At 39.1% G+C, this 17714-nt stretch overlaps 3 protein-coding genes across 3 annotated transcripts; 2 read left to right on the top strand and 1 right to left on the bottom strand.

Annotated features, from left to right (window-relative positions):
• The first annotated feature begins 4062 nt into the window (after window positions 1-4062).
• LOC148765333 (autophagy-related protein 18a-like) lies at window positions 4063-6177 on the top strand. The gene is made up of 4 exons (XM_088812758.1): window positions 4063-4740; window positions 5372-5576; window positions 5834-5960; window positions 6090-6177. Exons 1-4 carry the CDS (start codon window positions 4063-4065, stop codon window positions 6175-6177), a joined length of 1098 nt encoding a protein of 365 aa, XP_088668884.1.
• A 936-nt stretch (window positions 6178-7113) lies between these two features.
• On the bottom strand, window positions 7114-9815 carry LOC105966293 (benzoate carboxyl methyltransferase). Its single transcript, XM_088813648.1, has 4 exons — window positions 9661-9815; window positions 8658-9074; window positions 7876-8121; window positions 7114-7609 (listed from the first exon to the last, which is right to left on the bottom strand). Exons 1-4 carry the CDS (start codon window positions 9733-9735, stop codon window positions 7265-7267), a joined length of 1083 nt encoding a protein of 360 aa, XP_088669774.1. The 5' UTR covers window positions 9736-9815; the 3' UTR covers window positions 7114-7264.
• Window positions 9816-11691: 1876 nt separating this feature from the next.
• On the top strand, window positions 11692-13363 carry LOC148765332 (uncharacterized). Its single transcript, XM_088812757.1, has 2 exons — window positions 11692-12716; window positions 12799-13363. Exons 1-2 carry the CDS (start codon window positions 11692-11694, stop codon window positions 13361-13363), a joined length of 1590 nt encoding a protein of 529 aa, XP_088668883.1.
• Window positions 13364-17714: the final 4351 nt, after the last annotated feature.

Here is a 17714-nt window from a genome sequence, read left to right as displayed (position 1 = left end):
AGTAGCAAGAACCCCCTTTGTTAAATAGACTAGCAAACAACCCCCCCCCCCCCCCCCCCCCCAAAAAAAATTTAGTGATCAAAGTCGGAAACCCAATAGTAAAAAAATTGGGGATTACATATATAATTAGATGGTGCAGGTTTTGTGTAACAAATATTGATAATTTGATAATTGTTTAATGTTTGAAATGGTTACTAAATTGCCTAGATTTTTCTTCAATGAGTTTCATTGACTGTCAATGGATGGGTCTTTGAGAATGCTACAATTGGTGAAATACACTGTGGTAATTATTAATCGTTGATGTGGTGAAATAATTTCTCACTAAGCACGTATAGTCGTATACACATGGGTGTGTGTGCAGATCAACGGTTACTAATCACCCGGTGTATTTCACCGAGTGTAGCATCAAACAAACCCAATGGTAGTATTTGCCTACTGCATAATTGGAAGATGTATAGTAATGGATTATGTAGTTAATACTGAAGGTGATGGAGCTTGTGCTTAAAATTACTGAGAAACAAAGAAATTAATATTGTGTTGTTATTGCGCTTAATATTCTACATAAGTGCGTACATTTTGCACTCGAATACATTTTAAATATGAAACGATTAATAACCAATTAAGCGCAATAACCCCTCATAATTTGCGCTACTATATCGAATAAACTAAGTAGCGTACGTACACGCATACTTTTGATTTGTACGTATAATTGATTAATTTTGATGAATATTCTTATTATGAAAAAATAAAATAACAAGGCGCAATAACAACTCACAATATGCGCTAGTATTGCGCATAAACTACGTACATATATCTATTTTCCTAATTGTATAAGTTATGTGAATGTATATAATCCGATGAACATTCTAAATATGAAACAATAAATAACCAAGCGCTATAACACCTAATAAGTTGCGCCACTATATTGTAATTATGTACAATACTCATCGACTTTGAATTATATGTATTGGTGAATATTTTTAAGGAAAATCCATTTGAGCTTGGTTCATTAATATTAAGAACCAACCTCAGCTCGAACATATATATTCTTCTCTCCTTATATAAGATATGAAACTCGACATAACTCAATTAAGTTGATCGAGTTGAACAATAAAATTCTATAAAAATGACTTACATTTATGATTGACTCGTAAGTTTATTATTTATCCTCCACCTCTGCCATATATATCATGCCACCACCACCACTCCATTGCACTACCGTGAAAATGAATCCATTGAACTCAAATGCAAGACCTTATATAACAACAAATGAACTTGCATTGCAAAACGGTAGGTCGGTGTTCATGACCTTCTCGAGCGGTGCACCTAGCTCTCACATGGCGGGAGATTTCCAACCATTTTACTAGGTAATTTGGAGTGCGCGTGTATGTGCGCCGACCACAGGAGTTCGAAAATATCACTTTCAAGATGTTTGATTTGCCAAGAATAAAAATGGGCAACACTGCGAGGTCATAAGAGTGAAGATAAGAGGCAAAGATGTTTGATTTTAAGCACTGTGTGCCTCAAAATCTCCGCAATATAATATTTATAACTAATAACATACACACACACACACACACACACACACACATATATATATATATATATATATATGATAAATTTAATTTTTCTTACTATTGTTTTTTGAAATATATCTAGTTCTCCATCAATATCATTGTTAAGCAAATTAGCAGTGTTATAAATTTACAAAATATATGAATTGAGAATAATGATATGTTCCTTGTCTTGTAAACAAATAAATCAAATATTTAGCACAAGTATATATATATATATATATATATATATATATATATATATTCAGAACATGGAATATTTTTATATTGTAATTACTACAATTATGTAATTTGACTTCAATTATTAATGCAATTTCCCTTAAAATTTTGAAATTCTAATTCCCATCATATTATTATATTATTTATTTATTTAAGTTCAAATTGTTGCAAAACTAAAACAAATAGTCTTATAAATTAGAAAAGGAAAGAATAAGATTTTTCGTGTGACAAAATAAAATCCAAACAACACAAGTACTATCCAGAACATGAACTGTATATATGCATTATATATTTTCATCTATCGCGAAATTAGAGCAAGAGTTGTACATGACGGTTATTAATTTTCTGCAAGAAATGCACATAACGTGTTATTAATGTTTTGCAAGAAATGTAAATAACGGGTTATTAATGTTGCACTAGAGATGTGCGTTATGGTCATTGGCGAATCCAAGATTTTTGCCAAGGATGTTCGGAATTAAATATAGTAAAAAAAGGTAAAAGTTTACGGGGGTTCAGGGGCAGCGCCCCTGATATTTTTTTTTAAATACTATACACATTAAATAATAAAAATATGTAATATTTTCAAATTTTAAGGGATTATTTTACAAATTTTGGGCTAATTTAGGAAATATTTAGACATAAAATTGGTAAAAGTATTTAAGGAGTGGTAAGCATATTAAAATTGCAAGTGACAAAATGTGTATTTCATTAGCAGATTTTGAATTTTTAAAATATAAAAAAAATACCCACATAGTTGTAAATTTAGAAAATAATTGTAATAATGCATATATATAATTTAGATTATATAAAATATTAAAGGAATGGTAAATAAATTAAAGTTGCAAATAGCAAAATATATGTTTTATTAGGAGATTTTGATTTTTTGAAATATTCAAAAATACCCACATATTCAAAAATTTTGAAAACAATTGAAATATTATATATTAGGAGATTTTGATTTTTTTGAAATATTCAAAAATACCCACATATTCAAAAATTTTGAAAACAATTGAAATATTATATGTAATAGAAAAAAAAAGAAAAAAAAAAGCATATATATATATATAATTTTGAAAACAATTGAAATATTATATGTATTAGAAAAAAAAAAAAAAACAACAAAATAGAGGGGTCTCATCAAAGTCTCGAACTCTGCACCTCTATGTAATTGTAAGGAGAACAGCTACAACATCTCATTAGCAAATTATACATTTAAAGTGATATAATATATAAATATATAGGGAATTTTTTTTTTCAAAATCACCCTAGGACCACACTGGATACGCCACTGGTTATGGTTTATTAATTTTACGCAAGAAATGTGTTTTTCCTTTGTATATACTGCATTTATGCATGATTGATAAACTACACAAACACCTCCATCGGATTTTTTTCTTCAAATAAAGTCTGAGGTGCACCATTGTGTTTCAAGAAACCAAAGCATATTCAAAATGAAACAATGTCAACAATATTAATTTCAAGAAATTAATAAGTGAATTTTCATTTTTAATTTAAGCCCAACAATATTAATTTCAAAATTAAAAATATATGGAGTAGGAAACAAATATATGTAGGAAAAAAGTATTTTTAGGAAAAAAAAAAAAGTTAGCGTCGGAAACCGGTGGGAAAAAATAGAAAGAAAAAATAAAGTCAAACGCTGGAGGCTGGTGTTGACCGCCGATCAGTGCTGGAAACCGTGAAAAAAAAGGTTTTAAAAAAAGTCAACATTGGTTTTTTTTGGGTCAAATTGATGAAATTGAAGTTAAGTTGGGGTCATAATTAGAAATATTGTTTAATGAGTTGAGGATGATTTTTTCATATACATTAAGTTTGCATTATATATATTAAAGGATGAGCTTGACAAAAGAAATATAACACGTAAACCTAAAATATAAAGATGGATGATAATAAATTATTTATTTTGGAAATAATAATTATAAAAAAAAAATAAAAAAAAAATAAAAAAATAAGAAAGAAAGGGTAGTTATGCAAGGTTTCCTTAGGGAGAGAAGAAGTATAGACTCGACCTTTTTTTTTCCAACTTAAGTTGAAGAGTTCTTGTCCTCTTTGTCTATTCAAAATTCCTAGCATTAATCAAGTTTCCCTCTCCCAATCATACACAAACACAATCACCTATATATATATATATATATATATATATATATATATATAAATATTTGCTTCCGGAAACTCACAATCACAATCTTATTAATCCTTATTCTTCTTTACCGCGATTGAATCACATATATCTTTTCTTGCCCCCTCCGCCATGGCCGCACCCTCCGACGCCGTCGTCGAACACCCCAAAACCTTCCTCAACCTCTCCTTCAACCAAGACGGCGGCCGCTTCACCGCCGCCACCAACGAAGGATTCGTGGTATTCGAAACAGACCCTTTCACCCAAACCCTCCGCCGCACGTTCTCCTCCAACGGCCGCGGCGGCGGCGGCATAGGCATCGCGCAGTCGCTCCCCGGCTCAAATATCTACGCCCTAGTGGGCGGGGGCCCCACGACAAAGTTCCCCAAAAATAGAGTCATGATCTGGGACGACCAACTCCGGCGGTGCGCGTACGAGTTCTCGTACCGCTCGGAGGTGATGTCCGTCCGGCTGCGGCACGACCGCATAGTTGTGGTCCTGCCGCAGAAGATCAAGGTCTACGACTTCTCCGACCTGAAGCTGGTCCACGAGATGGTGACGGAGCACAACCCGAAGGGCTTGTGCGAGATTTCGAAGACCGGGCCGCTTGTACTGCTGACCCTAGGGCTGCAGAAGGGGCACGTCACCGTGCATGATTACTATCGGAGAAGGAATAAACAGTTTCCGGCGCACGATTCCGATATCGCGTGCCTTTCGTTGTTGAGTGACGGAAAGCTTTTCGCCACCGCTAGTACTAAAGGGACCTTGATTAGGGTTTTTGACTCTACCGATGGCTCTTTGCTTCAGGAGGTACGTACAATTTCTTTTTTTTTTTAGATATATATTCAGCATTGACATATAATTAGGGGTGTAAGTTGAATGGAAATTCTAACTTTGGAACAATTTTTTTCATTCCGACTTTCGAAATTCTAATTTCCGAATTTATCGAGTTCTTTTGGATTGGAATTCTTGATTTTCGTTTCGATTTAATTTTCGAAATTAATTTCAAAAAAATCTGATTTTTTCCCAAAAAATACACCTATAAATGATATCTATTATATCGTACTTATTTTAAGTTTTTCTTTGTTTTCTGATACAGTGATTTGATTTGTTGTTAGAAGTTTTATTGGATATTAGTTTTACTTTTGTCGACATGGATGTTCTTATTTTTAGAAAATTATGATTTTTTAAGAAAATTTCTGCTAAGTTTTGAAATTTTATAACTTATGTGATTTCCGAAATTTTCCGAAATTCCGAAATTTCCGGGCCTTTAAGAATTGGAATGAATTTTTAAATTTTGAAAATTTCTGAATTGGAATTGAAATTTAATTGATTTTGTACTTTTGAAAATTTTCCGAATAGGCTAATTCCAATCCGATTCATCCGACTTTCACTCCTACCTGTAATACTGCCGTTATTAAGTTCACTTTATTGAATGCAGCTAAGAAGGGGTTTCGAAAGAGCGGAGATTTACAGCCTTTCATTTTGTCCGACCGCACCACGGCTGGCTGTTTCAAGTGATAAAGGAACTGTACATGTTTTCAATATAAACATTGTCGAATCAAATTTGAGAATCAACGGATGGCTAAATGCAGAACCGAAGGAACTCACTCCAGCTCCCGTTTCACGTTTTTCTTTCATTAAAGGTAGTTTTATTTCGAAGCAACGTCATATAAATAATCCTTCAATTTACTATGAAAAATAAATATATTGACAAACTAATAACATCGCTTAAATAATAATCTCTCCTGGTTCTGATTCGGTGATAACGTGCTAAATTAATTAGTTCAATAATTTAATATTCCGATAAATTAATAGAATTTTACTAGTTACAACTGTATTAATTAATAGAGATTTAATTAATAGAGATTTAACTGTATTAATAATATGGGAATTAATGCAGGTTATCTACCAAAGTATTTGAGTTACGAGTGGTCGGTGGCTCACTTTCGCGTAAAAGAAGGCTTGCGAAATATGGTTTCTTTCGGCAAAGAGAAGAACACGCTTGACATTATCGGCGTCGACGGAAGGTATCATTCTATTAATTAAATCGTCATTCTATTTGTAACAATATACTTTTTTTCTTAGTATTTTTCACTCTAATTTTCGAAAAAAGATCTTCAAGTTTTAATATATTTTTTTTTCGGTTGTCGATACAGATTGTACAGATGCAAATTTGATCCGGAGGCCGGTGGAGAGATGACTACACTGGAAAGCCACAACTTCATCCAGACAGAATTGAATTGAACTGATCTTTATATATATGTGTGTATATATATATCTATTGGTTAGATTTTACCATTTAATTTAGTCACGCAAATACGTTGAAATAGAAACGAGTAATTTACTAATTAGATCTCCCTTGAGATCCGATATAAATTGCTAGAATTTTTTTAGGGGTCTTTACAAATAAGCCTATGAATGGATACTTATTTATAAAGAGATTCAGACAATAAACTCCTTTACAAATAAGTCCACACATGATCCAATTTTTTGTAAAACAGTAAAATAGCCCCTTATAATTTAATATGCTCCAATTTCACCTTTAATTTAATTTAACCTCAATTTGACCCAAATTTCACAAATTATTCAATTTTGACCCAAAACACATTTTTATGGACAAATTCGTCCGTCACCGCCGTTGACCGCTGGTCTCCGGCGTTGACTTTTTTTTTTTTTTTTCTCTTCCGGCTTTTTTCGCTGGTCCGGTCTCCGTATTACCACACCGTCGCCACACGACACAATCCCAACACCGCCCCCCAAAACCATCACAAACACCGGCTATATCCAAACACACCGCCATAAACACAATATACAAACATACCACCGCCACAAGCATCTTCACGAATACAACCATCCTGTTTCAACTATTTCCCGAAGATCATGTTTAATTTCACTACTTCCTCCTCTTCTACTTTTGCACGGCGCCAGCGGTGGTGGTGGTGGTGGTAGTGGTGGTATAATTACTTGTACTTTGTTTCTACTAATCACACCATCTAATAAGTAAAGGGGTTTTCATTAATTAGAAAAAAGGGTTATCTCCTACATTGATTTGCCAAATTAAGTACGGGGTTTTGCTAATTTTTCCTAATGAAAAACCGAAAAATTTAAAGAAAATAGTCCTTCTTTAGAAACAACACGCACAATTATAAATCCTTTCAATTTTATGCATCAAATAGAGGATGAAAGATAAAATAAATCCACGTCTTATTCAAATACATTATATAAGTTTCACAACATAAACCAAACGTCAAACAAATACAATAGAAGTTTTACAAGATGACCATTATGTATATATTATTGATCTTATTCCATGCACACATTTTTTTTTTTTTCATTTCTTACATAAGGAGATGACCATATTAGAGAACGGTGGTGCGTCCGTAGACGATTGAAGCTCTCCCAGTTTATGTCCAAACCTTTCATACATCTCATCCATAATGGAGCTCCCAAATTGTGCAGCCATGATTGGCTCCGTAAAAGCCCGGGTGAAGTTGGCCACGATTTCCGCAGTCGTAGCGTTACTATTTCCATCATTTGCGTCCCACGGGATTAGAAATCTCTCGAGTTTCTCAAGATTAAACGACCCTTCACTTCGAACTATTCCCTCGACTTCTTCCTTGCTTGGTGTGTATATAGGCAAGTTGAATGAATGCAAATCAGCCTCCTTGATCACCCCCTAAATAGTTAAAACATAAGAACTAGAGAGTAGAGACTTTGTTTATTAAAAGTATTTTCAAATCAATGTGCTTCACAAGAAGAAGATTTTGAAAGGGAAGTCTCTCGTTGATCAGTTTTTCCCCGTGTAGCACGGAAACTTCAACTTCTCAACGTTTATATATATATATATATATATATATATATATATATATATATATATATATATATATATATATATATATATATCACATTTTTAGTGTAACAAATCATGTGATGTGTATGTACCTCTGCAACCATGTCAACAAGTGTGTTTGCAAGAATCGTGAATTGTACGTACTCCTCATCATCCGCGAGTCTTCCGCCGACAAACGTCAACACCATACGGGCTCCGGTTACCATTTCTTCAGCCCTTAAGCTGAGGAATGTCGAGAAATCTCTATGGTGTTGCTTTTTGTAAGCTTCAAGCACCTCCGAGGGACATCCCTTTGTTATGTGTATGTTTTCTTTATTGCTCTCAAGTCCTTCAGGAAACTATGAATTTCAAACACAACATGGTTACAGATGCTGGAGATCATAAATTATACCATATATCTCACTAACGGCTTAAGTTTTTGGCTGAGCTGCTCATTCAACATGGTATCAATGTGAGGCCAACTGACCAGACTTAGTAGACATCGCTTGTGATAAGTTTGGGGATTATGATTAAGTTGCACATATAATAACAAAATTGAAAAAAAAGAAGAAAAAAAGTCCAAATTATATATTACGATCGAATATAATGCATAATCACAACGTTATAATTGCGTAATTCCAATTTTGCTTTTCGATCCCTTAGATTAAATTAACATGTGTGTTATAAGAAATAATATATAACTAGTCCAAAAATTAAGGGTACTAATGCGGGTATCGTCGGAGAAAAAAAAATGACTATAATCATTATTGCAATTTTTTTGCTATTTTTTCATAAAAGAAGAAATTCGTAACCTACCATTTGTAATACAAGAAAGATGTAAGAAACATTAAATAACATATATCTAATCAGTGTTATCAATATTTTAAAAAATTGCCTGAGAAAGCCAAGTGAGACTGTAGGATGAATGAACGAAATCGAGGCTATTGCTTGGGAACAATCTGCCGTAGAATGATCCCGGTAAAACGGATATAAAACATAATTTTTTACTTTGATTATTATCATTATTAAGTGTATCATAAAAATTGGGCAGAAGGTTGAAGAGGGTATTGAACTCATTTCCATGGAGGTCATTCAGAAACACTTGATACTCATTAGGTGAATGGCTGCTGCCATTTTTCTCTTTGCAGATCTCTTCGATTTGTTCGATTATATGCGAAATTACGAAAAGGGAGTTAGTCCCAGACGAACATCCCAAATCGGCGATCTTGAAGCATTTTCGGAAGCCATTATCCGTGATCGTATCTTTTATTGCCTCATCCAAAACATGCTTTGATTTTGATATCCCAGTTTTCTGCAACATTAAATAACACATGTATATGTATATCTACGTATTGGAAAAAATACAGTTTTCATGCATCCCTCATATTTGGTTCTCCATATTCACAAGTTTGGAAAAAATAACACAAGTTTGCACTGATTTCACATTTGGTTTTCCATATTCACCCAAAACACGTTTGGTCCCTCCCTCATATTTAAAAAAAATCAACATTTTTTAGTTGTTTTCGTCATATGTTCGTTAAAACTAATGAAATCAAGCGTGTGTCCATCACTGTCTTAGCTGACGGACTAACTGTAAATTGACAGAAATGACCAAAAGTGTTAGATTATTTAAACATGAGGTACCAAATGCATTTTTTATGAAGAGGGCAAAATATGAAATTAGTGCAAACTTGACGGATAAAAATTGTATTTTTCCATATATATATATAAGAGAGAGAGAGAGAGAGAGAGAGAGAGAGAGAGAGAGAGAGAGAGAGAGAGAGAGAGAGAGAGAGAGAGAGAGAGAGAGAGAGAGAGAGAGAGAGAGAGAGAGAGAGAGAGAGAGAGAGAGAGAGAGAGAGAGAGAGAGAGAGAGAGAGAGAGAGAGAGAGAGATACTTGAGGGAATGAATTGGTGGTGTAGCTAGTGCCACCATCTCCTCCATTCATATGCAGAGTGTCATATAGTGCCATTGTTTTATATACGTCTTTCTTACTATACACTTATTTTGCTATGTAATGATAGAACGTTATAAGGATTATATATAGGTTTGAATGTTTATTTATACTTATTGTTCTCAATTCTCCGCTGTACGAGAGGATCAAGTTGAACGTTATAAGGATTTAATAGCTGCATAGTTAGTTGGTTAGTTAATTGTTTATTATTTTTTTTTTATAAATTATATTGTATATTATGTTTTTATTAATTATTTATTAATTGTTGATGTCGGATTGCCTTCTTCTAGTCATGCACCGTCTAGGCATTATTTGGATACGTTTTGAGACTTATTCTCATTTTATTTTCGGCAAATATTTTTTTGAGAGAATAGTTGGAGAATAAAAGTAATGTTTGTTTACAATTGAAATGACACAAAATACACTGTAGCAGTCAAATCATGATTAAAGGTGTTCGGAAAATGTATTGTAGGAGAAAAAACTGAAAAAATAAAGTAATGTTTGATTTTTTTTTTAGTGAAAACATTTTTCACTGTAGCTGTCAATTTTTTTTTTACCGTAGTAGTCACATCTTATCTGAAAGAGAGATAAACTTTAGAACTTGTTTTGAGAATTATTTTTGGAAACCGTAACAAACACAAATTCTATTCGGGGAAAGAATTAAAGTGAGATGAAAACGTAACCATCTAGCGTTTCATATCCATTTCAGTTTTCGATCTTAAAAGATTTTATATATAGTTGATGATGATGACGACGACGACGATGTTGCGATATGAGTTGCAGGAGCTAGTGATAAATTTAAACAAGATTTATTTACCATTACAAATATTCTACCACACTTACATTAGATGATTATGGAATTAAACTTAATCCACATAATCAGATCTAAATTGGGGGAGGGGATTTGAAAAATAAACGGTTTTAGGAACGACAACTGAGGCAGGCCTAACTGAAACCCAACGAGTCAGCCCAATTATACTTCAATCGAAACTAATTTATAGTGAGCAAGGCCGAGTTTGAACTTATTATAGTTCAGCTTGAATTAAGGCCTTAAACCCACACAACTAAATTAATTATTAAATATTTAATGAATTTGTTATTTTAATTCTACGTTGTGTTATACGCATATCATATTTATCTACTTATTCACCTTATTGGGCAGACAAGAGTGTATTGCATCCCAACTTTATTTCAAGTAATTTTGTAATATAGGTGGTGATATACCTAATTGGGCCGACCCTATGGGCCCCAAGTCATTTAACAATTAGGCCCATTACACGAAAGCCCAAGCACCTTCAAAATAAGGCTTGGGCCCAACAAAATAAGCCCAACTCAATCAACGACATATAAATAGAAGTTTTATTCATTTGTAAAGGTACGTTCTCATTTTATCGACAATCAACCTCGAATATTATTCTCTCAGCTATCTCTACGATCCGTACATCTGACTTGAGCGTCGGAGGGGTTTCCGCCGGATCAACCCCCGGCTTAGTTCACGTGTGCTCTTTTCGCAGGGACCTCAGGATCATCAAGTTATCAAGCTACTGATCCGCTTTGCTCTCCCAACTCGTTTTCTATACTATCCTAGGTGAGCTATATTTTAGCATCATCATTTTGGCGCCGTCTGTGGGAACGATGCAAACCAGATCACGTAGCCAACAAGATCCTCCTGAGGCGTCAGCTCGGAGAGAAAATGACACGGCTAATAACCTTCCCGTCCGTGGAGGATCTGGCATACCACCTCCTCCACGCACCGCGGAGCCACTTCCTCCACGTGCCGCGGAGCCAGCTCCTCCACGTGCTGCAGATCCACCTCGCGAGGTTCAGGTGATCCCCCCTCGGGACCCACCACTCGCCGATCCACCACTCCCTGCTCCTCGAACGGTTCAAATAACCGAGGACGCGCTTCAACGTATGATAGCGGAAGCTTCTACTCGCGCCGCCACGGAGGCCGTAACTCAATATATCGCCACGATGGGAGCAAACGCTCCCAATGCGATACCAGCGCCAGCTCCACCTGTAGCGCCACCCATGGCCCCACAGCCAATACCGAATCAAATAAGTGTCTCCTCCTCTACCTCGGATCCACGATCCCGAGTGCAGTTATCTACTAACCATCGAGGGGCACAGCCCAGGCAGCAGCGTCAGCGCTCACCCCCAAGGGGGAATGCGTCACCACAGAGAGTCCCTCTCTTTAATGAGGGAGAAGGCGAGGTAAACAGCAGGATGTCTCGCCAAAATCTTTTACCCCAACCAAATAATCAAATGGGTGAAAGAATGCCTCTCCCAACAAGACGCAGTCCTTTCACCGTAGACATTCTCAACGAGGTATTACCTCAAGGAGTGAAGATCTCGGGGTTACCTCAATTTGAAGGGACCACCGACCCACAGAAACATATAGAGAAATTCAGTGCCATGGCGGATTTATATGGCCCGACGGATGCTGCCATGTGCAAAATGTTCAGTACCACTCTCTCCAAGAGAGCGATGAACTGGTTCAACTCCCTACCCATAGGGTCGATTGACACCTTCGCTCGACTGTCAACCCGGTTCACCAACCAATTCGCTATCAACAAACAATATGCCAAAACCCCAGCTCATCTCTTCTCAGTAGTACAGAGAGATAACGAAACGCTCCGCAACTACATCAAACGTTTCGTAGAAGCCGTCCATGAAGTCCCCAGTGTGGGGCAAGACATGCTCTCCGGGATTATGCAACAGAACTTAAAACCGGGCAGATTCAAGGAATCTATTGCCGGAAGACCCCCAGGCAACTTAGAGGAGTTACTGAATCGAGCCGAAAAATACGTCCGGATAGAGGAAGCCTCTACCCATGCTCCTCCTAAAAGGAAAAGAGAAGATGACCGTCAAGACAATAGAAGGCGCGATGATCGACGTCCACCACTTCCACCTCAAGGCCAACCCTCTTCCTCCTACAATAGGTTCACTCCGCTAAACACTCGCCTCACGGAAATCCTTCACGTGATAGAACAGAAAAGGTTTGGCAGAGCCTCCACGTCCTATGCAGCCAAACGCAAAGCGAGAAAAGTCGGATCGTTATTGTCGATTCCACAAGGACAGAGGGCATACTACGGAGGAATGCGCACAACTCAAAATGGCGATCGAGAGGTTGATCAGACAAGGCCATTTAGGCGAATACATCGATAAGCCGCGAAATAAACGCCGTGATGATCCCCCACGCCGAGATAACAATCGAGATCAACAACAAAGACGAGAAGATGGGGGTCATCGACGTGACCTAGATAACAATGATAACCAGCCCACCCGGGGAATCATCTCCTTTATCTCCGGAGGACCGGCGGGAGGCGATTCACAAAACGCAAGACGCACCCTCGCTCGATCAGCGCGCATGAATCAAGAACGCGCTTCTCCATCCGAACGCATATATCAAATACGAAGACCTGATCCCAGCATAGTCTTCAACTCCTCTGACCTCGAAGGTCCAGATGAAGACCATGTCGATGCATTGGTAGTAACAACAACGGTGGCCAACTTCTTGGTCAAGAAGATATTAGTGGACGGTGGAAGCTCAGCTGACATCATGTACCTCCACGCTTTTAAGCAGCTAGGCATAGATAATGCCCGATTTAATCCCGTCTCCACACCCCTGAAAGGATTCACATGAGAAGGCATTTTATCTATGGGAGAAGTAGAGCTACCCGTCTCTTTAGGGGAAGACCCCTGTCGAATCACGAAGCTAATCAAGTTCCTCGTCGTCGACAGACCATCACCCTACAACATCATTCTGGGGAGGCCAGCCATCCACACATTCAAGTCAGTGCCTTCCTCCTATCATCAGAAGTGGAAGTTCCCTACTCCCTATGGAATGGGGGAAGTACTTGGAGATAGACGTCTCGCTCGAGAATGCTATGCAAGGGCCCTACGAGAACCCTCAAAGAAGTCTAAACCACTCGAAAAGGGAGACGATACCCAAAAATCCGACAAACGGAAGTGGGTCAATGCGATCATTGAGGACAATAAAGAAATCCTCATCAGTGTACCAGACGATAGTATCAAGCTAGCGGCTGTCGAAGAGCTTAAGCTCATAGAGCTCACACCTGGAGATAATTCCAAACTCCTACGCATCGGATCCGATTTAGATCCTGAGACAGAGCAGCAGCTAATCAACTTCCTGCGACACAATGGAGATGTGTTCGCATGGAAAGCCCAAGATTTGTCAGGCATTCCCCCACAGGTAGCCCTACATCGGCTTAACGTCGACAAGAGGATGAAGCCAGTCAAACAGAGGAAAAGGACATTTGGTCCTGAGCGCAACAAGCATATCAAAGCGGAAGTGGCAAAACTCCTTGAAGCGGGCCACATACGACCAGTCCAGTATCCTGAATGGCTGTCGAACGTAGTACTCGTTCCAAAACCAGGTGGCAAGTGGAGACTATGCGTAGACTTCACCGACCTCAACAAAGCTTGTCCTAAGGACCCTTTTCCTCTACCTAGGATCGATCAACTCATCGATTCGACCTCGGGATGCGAGCTCCTCAGCTTCCTCGACGCATACCAAGGGTACAACCAGATCTTACTTGCGCCAGAAGATCAAGAGAGAGCTAGTTTCATCACTGACCAAGGCATCTACTGCTATCAAGTCATGCCCTTCGGATTAAAAAACGCAGGAGCCACCTACCAGCGTCTAGTGAACAAGATGTTCGCAGATCAGATTGGTAAAAATATGGAGGTGTACATCGACGACATGCTCGTCAAAAGTGTTAAGGTCTCGGACCACCTAACGGATCTGGATCAGTGTTTCGCCACCCTGCGAAAATATAAGATGAAGCTCAACCCCCTCAAATGTTCATTCGGAGTTCGGGGAGGTAAATTTTTGGGATACATGATTTCGCAGCGAGGAATCGAAGCTAACCCCGTGAAAATCGAAGCAATCACCTCCATGGCTCCGCCGACGTCAATCAAGAAAGTTCAACAGCTCAACGGCTGTTTAGCATCCCTTAACAGATTCATTTCAAGGTCAGCGGACAAGGCTCTCCTCTTTTTCAAGATTTTAAGGGGAGGAAAAAAGTTCGAGTGGGATGAGGCATGTCAAAAGGCATTCGTTGAGCTGAAGTCGTACTTAGCATCCCCACCCTTGCTCACAAAACCTCAGCCCGGAGACACCCTCCTACTGTACTTAGCTACCTCAGCTAATGCCGTCAGCGCAGTCCTCATCCGAGATGGAGAAAAGGGCCACCAACCCATATACTACATAAGTCGCGCCCTACAAGGAGCCGAACAACGCTACACCAACATGGAGAAACTCGCTCTCGCCCTCATCAACGCAGCTCGGAAGCTCCGACCTTACTTCCAGTCACATCAGGTGGTGGTTCTCACCAATTACCCTCTGAAGCAAATAATAAGAAGTCCCGAAACATCCGGACGATTAGCAAAATGGGCGATAGAGCTAAGTGAATATGGAGTGGAGTTCAAACCCCGCCCAGCTATCAAAGCGCAAATATTGGCTGATTTTTTAGTCGAAATGACCGGGGTAGAAGAAAGCACCTCTCTACCTACTTGGTCCATTAGCGTCGATGGGTCTTCCACTGCCACAGGAGGGGGAGCGGGTATCGTCCTAACGAACCCTGATGGAGATGAGTTCGAATATGCTCAACGATTCGAATTCACAGCCTCAAACAACGTCGCTGAGTACGAGGCCCTGATAGCGGGAATCCGCCTCGCCCTAGCAGCCGGAGCGCGCAAGCTCCTAATCCAAAGCGACTCTCAGCTAGTCGTTAACCAAGTACTCGGAGTGTACGAGGCCAAAGAAGACACCATGGCCAAATACTTAGCTCTCGCGAACGCTCTCTTATCTAAATTCGAGAGCTACGAGATAAGACAAGTACCTCGCTCCAATAACGTCCATGCTGACAAATTAGCTAGGCTTGGAAGCTCCATGGCTAGCATCGGAAGTCGGAAGGTGACGCTCACCTCAGTTCAGCCAGAGATAACTTCACCCACTGAAGTGCAGTACACCGAGGAGGATGAACCATGCTGGTTCACTCCAATCCTGAAGTATCTCAAGAAGGGAGAACTTCCAGCGGATTCCACCGAAGCACAAAAGTTAAAAACGAGAGCCGCTCGCTTCGTCATAGTGGGAGAAGAGTTATACAAACGAGGGTTCTCGTTCCCTTACCTCAAGTGCCTCGACCCAACCACAGCGGATTACGTACTTAGAGAAGTACATGAAGGCATCTGCGGAAATCATTTAAGCGGAAGAACTTTAGCTCTCAAACTACTGAGGCAAGGCTACTATTGGCCAACGATGCATGAAGACGCGAAGAAGTTAGTCCGGAAGTGTAAGCCCTGCCAAGAGCATGCAAATATCACTCACCTGCCAGCGGCGTTAATGCAACCAATTGACAGCCCCATCCCTTTCGCCCAATGGGGGATGGATTTAGTCGGACCATTCCCACCCGCCACAGGAGGACGCAAATACCTCATTGTAGCAGTGGACTACTTCACCAAATGGGTGGAAGCTGAACCCTTAGCGCGCATCCGAGAAGAAGAAGAAGTCATCCAATTCCTATGGAAAAACATCGTGTGTCGCTTTGGAATCCCACGTTCCATTATCTCAGATAATGGAACACAATTTTGCGGTGACAACGTGAAGAATTGGTGCCTTGGCTTAGACATCAAGCAGTTCTTCACATCCGTAGCCAATCCACTGGCTAATGGCCAGACGGAGGTCACGAATCGCACCATACTCCAACACCTTAAGACAAGGCTTGGAAGTGCCAAAGGGAAGTGGGTAGACGAATTGCCTAACGCACTATGGGCTTATCGCACAACCCCACGAGCAGCAACCGGAGAGTCGCCTTTCAACCTAGCTTTCGGAACAGAAGCTATAGCACCCGTTGAAATAGGTGAACCATCTTGGAGAATCACCAACTATGATCCAGCAGCTAACGAAGAAGCTATGCGAGGAAGCCTAGACCTTGTGGATGAGCTACGAGAGATCGCATACATCCGGCAACAGATGTACAAATCACGCATGGCCAAGGCATATAATTCAAAGGTCCGTCCCCGCTCTTTTCAAGTTGGAGATTTAGTCCTCCGGAAAGCTGAAGCCTCTCACCCCATCGGCAAGCTCGACCCAAAGTGGGAAGGACCATATAAAATCACAAAAGTGGTCAACACTGGAGCATATCGCCTAGAGAACATTGATGGACACCCTATACCCAGAACATGGAATATAGGGAACCTCAAACGGTTCTACGCCTAAGGTATACACCTGCCTTACTTCAGATCAGTTGAGATCATCACCCATATTTCTTCTATATGAAAGTTATTTACGATTCATCACCCATGCAGACCCCACATCCTTCCACGTCACACGTCTAGTAAGGCTGCTTCTACATGGTTGGAAATTTGACACCATATAACAAGGTGCGTTAACATCCTACTTAAACTGGGGGGCTAATAAATTTATTTTCACCAGCAATTCACCATCACATCCCACCATCTTATTACAGATTGAGAGCCAATTACGAGGGGATGCATATTACTCAATCAACGGCCCAAAGAGCGAGAACACTCCATACCACATCGCCAAGGGTAACTATACTTCCACTTGCATTCAACACACGGATGATCTTATTTACTCCTACTAACGTAAAAAAAAAAAAAAAAAAAAATTCCACTAGCAGGCATGATCACATAGTAACTCGCAGCAACTCACGAGTTGATTTCATATCCCGAAGTGCGAGGAAGAAAAAACATCCCCATAATATGGTACGTAGATCGGCAATGCTCATCCCCTCAGCTTCAATTACTAAGTCTTCAATACAAATGCTTAGACAAAATTCTTTTTTCTCAATTATATTTGACAGGCATAGAAACGCCAAAGGAATTCATTTTACCATCAGCACAGCAAAACGAACGAGTACAAGCAAGACGTGGAAGAAGAAGAACAAGTGTAGTACAATCACTTAGAACAATTTTTATCAAGTCAATTTTTTTTTCTTTCTCGCTCC

The sequence above is a fragment of the Erythranthe guttata genome, chromosome 14 (assembly GCF_056151865.1).
Source record: "Erythranthe guttata isolate IM_541 chromosome 14, IM_541, whole genome shotgun sequence".
NCBI classification, from domain to species: domain Eukaryota; kingdom Viridiplantae; phylum Streptophyta; class Magnoliopsida; order Lamiales; family Phrymaceae; genus Erythranthe; species Erythranthe guttata.
The sequence above is the reverse complement of the archived record's forward strand: the minus strand, read 5'-3'. Positions and strand labels throughout refer to the sequence as shown.

Excerpts from the sequence above, each read along its gene's own strand:
- LOC148765332 (XM_088812757.1), top strand. The coding sequence starts at position 11,692 with ATGGGAGCAAACGCTCCCAATGCGATACCAGCGCCAGCTCCACCTGTA. Across the intron at positions 12,717-12,798 it reads CACGTGATAGAACAGAAAAG|AGGGCATACTACGGAGGAAT; the intron begins GTTTGGCAGAGC and ends CCACAAGGACAG.
- LOC148765333 (XM_088812758.1), top strand. The coding sequence starts at position 4,063 with ATGGCCGCACCCTCCGACGCCGTCGTCGAACACCCCAAAACCTTCCTC. Across the intron at positions 5,577-5,833 it reads ACGTTTTTCTTTCATTAAAG|GTTATCTACCAAAGTATTTG; the intron begins GTAGTTTTATTT and ends GAATTAATGCAG. Across the intron at positions 5,961-6,089 it reads ATTATCGGCGTCGACGGAAG|ATTGTACAGATGCAAATTTG; the intron begins GTATCATTCTAT and ends TTGTCGATACAG.
- LOC105966293 (XM_088813648.1), bottom strand. The coding sequence starts at position 9,735 with ATGGCACTATATGACACTCTGCATATGAATGGAGGAGATGGTGGCACT. Across the intron at positions 9,075-9,660 it reads CCACCAATTCATTCCCTCAA|AAAACTGGGATATCAAAATC; the intron begins GTATCTCTCTCT and ends TTAATGTTGCAG. Across the intron at positions 7,610-7,875 it reads TTGTTGACATGGTTGCAGAG|GGGGTGATCAAGGAGGCTGA; the intron begins GTACATACACAT and ends TTAACTATTTAG.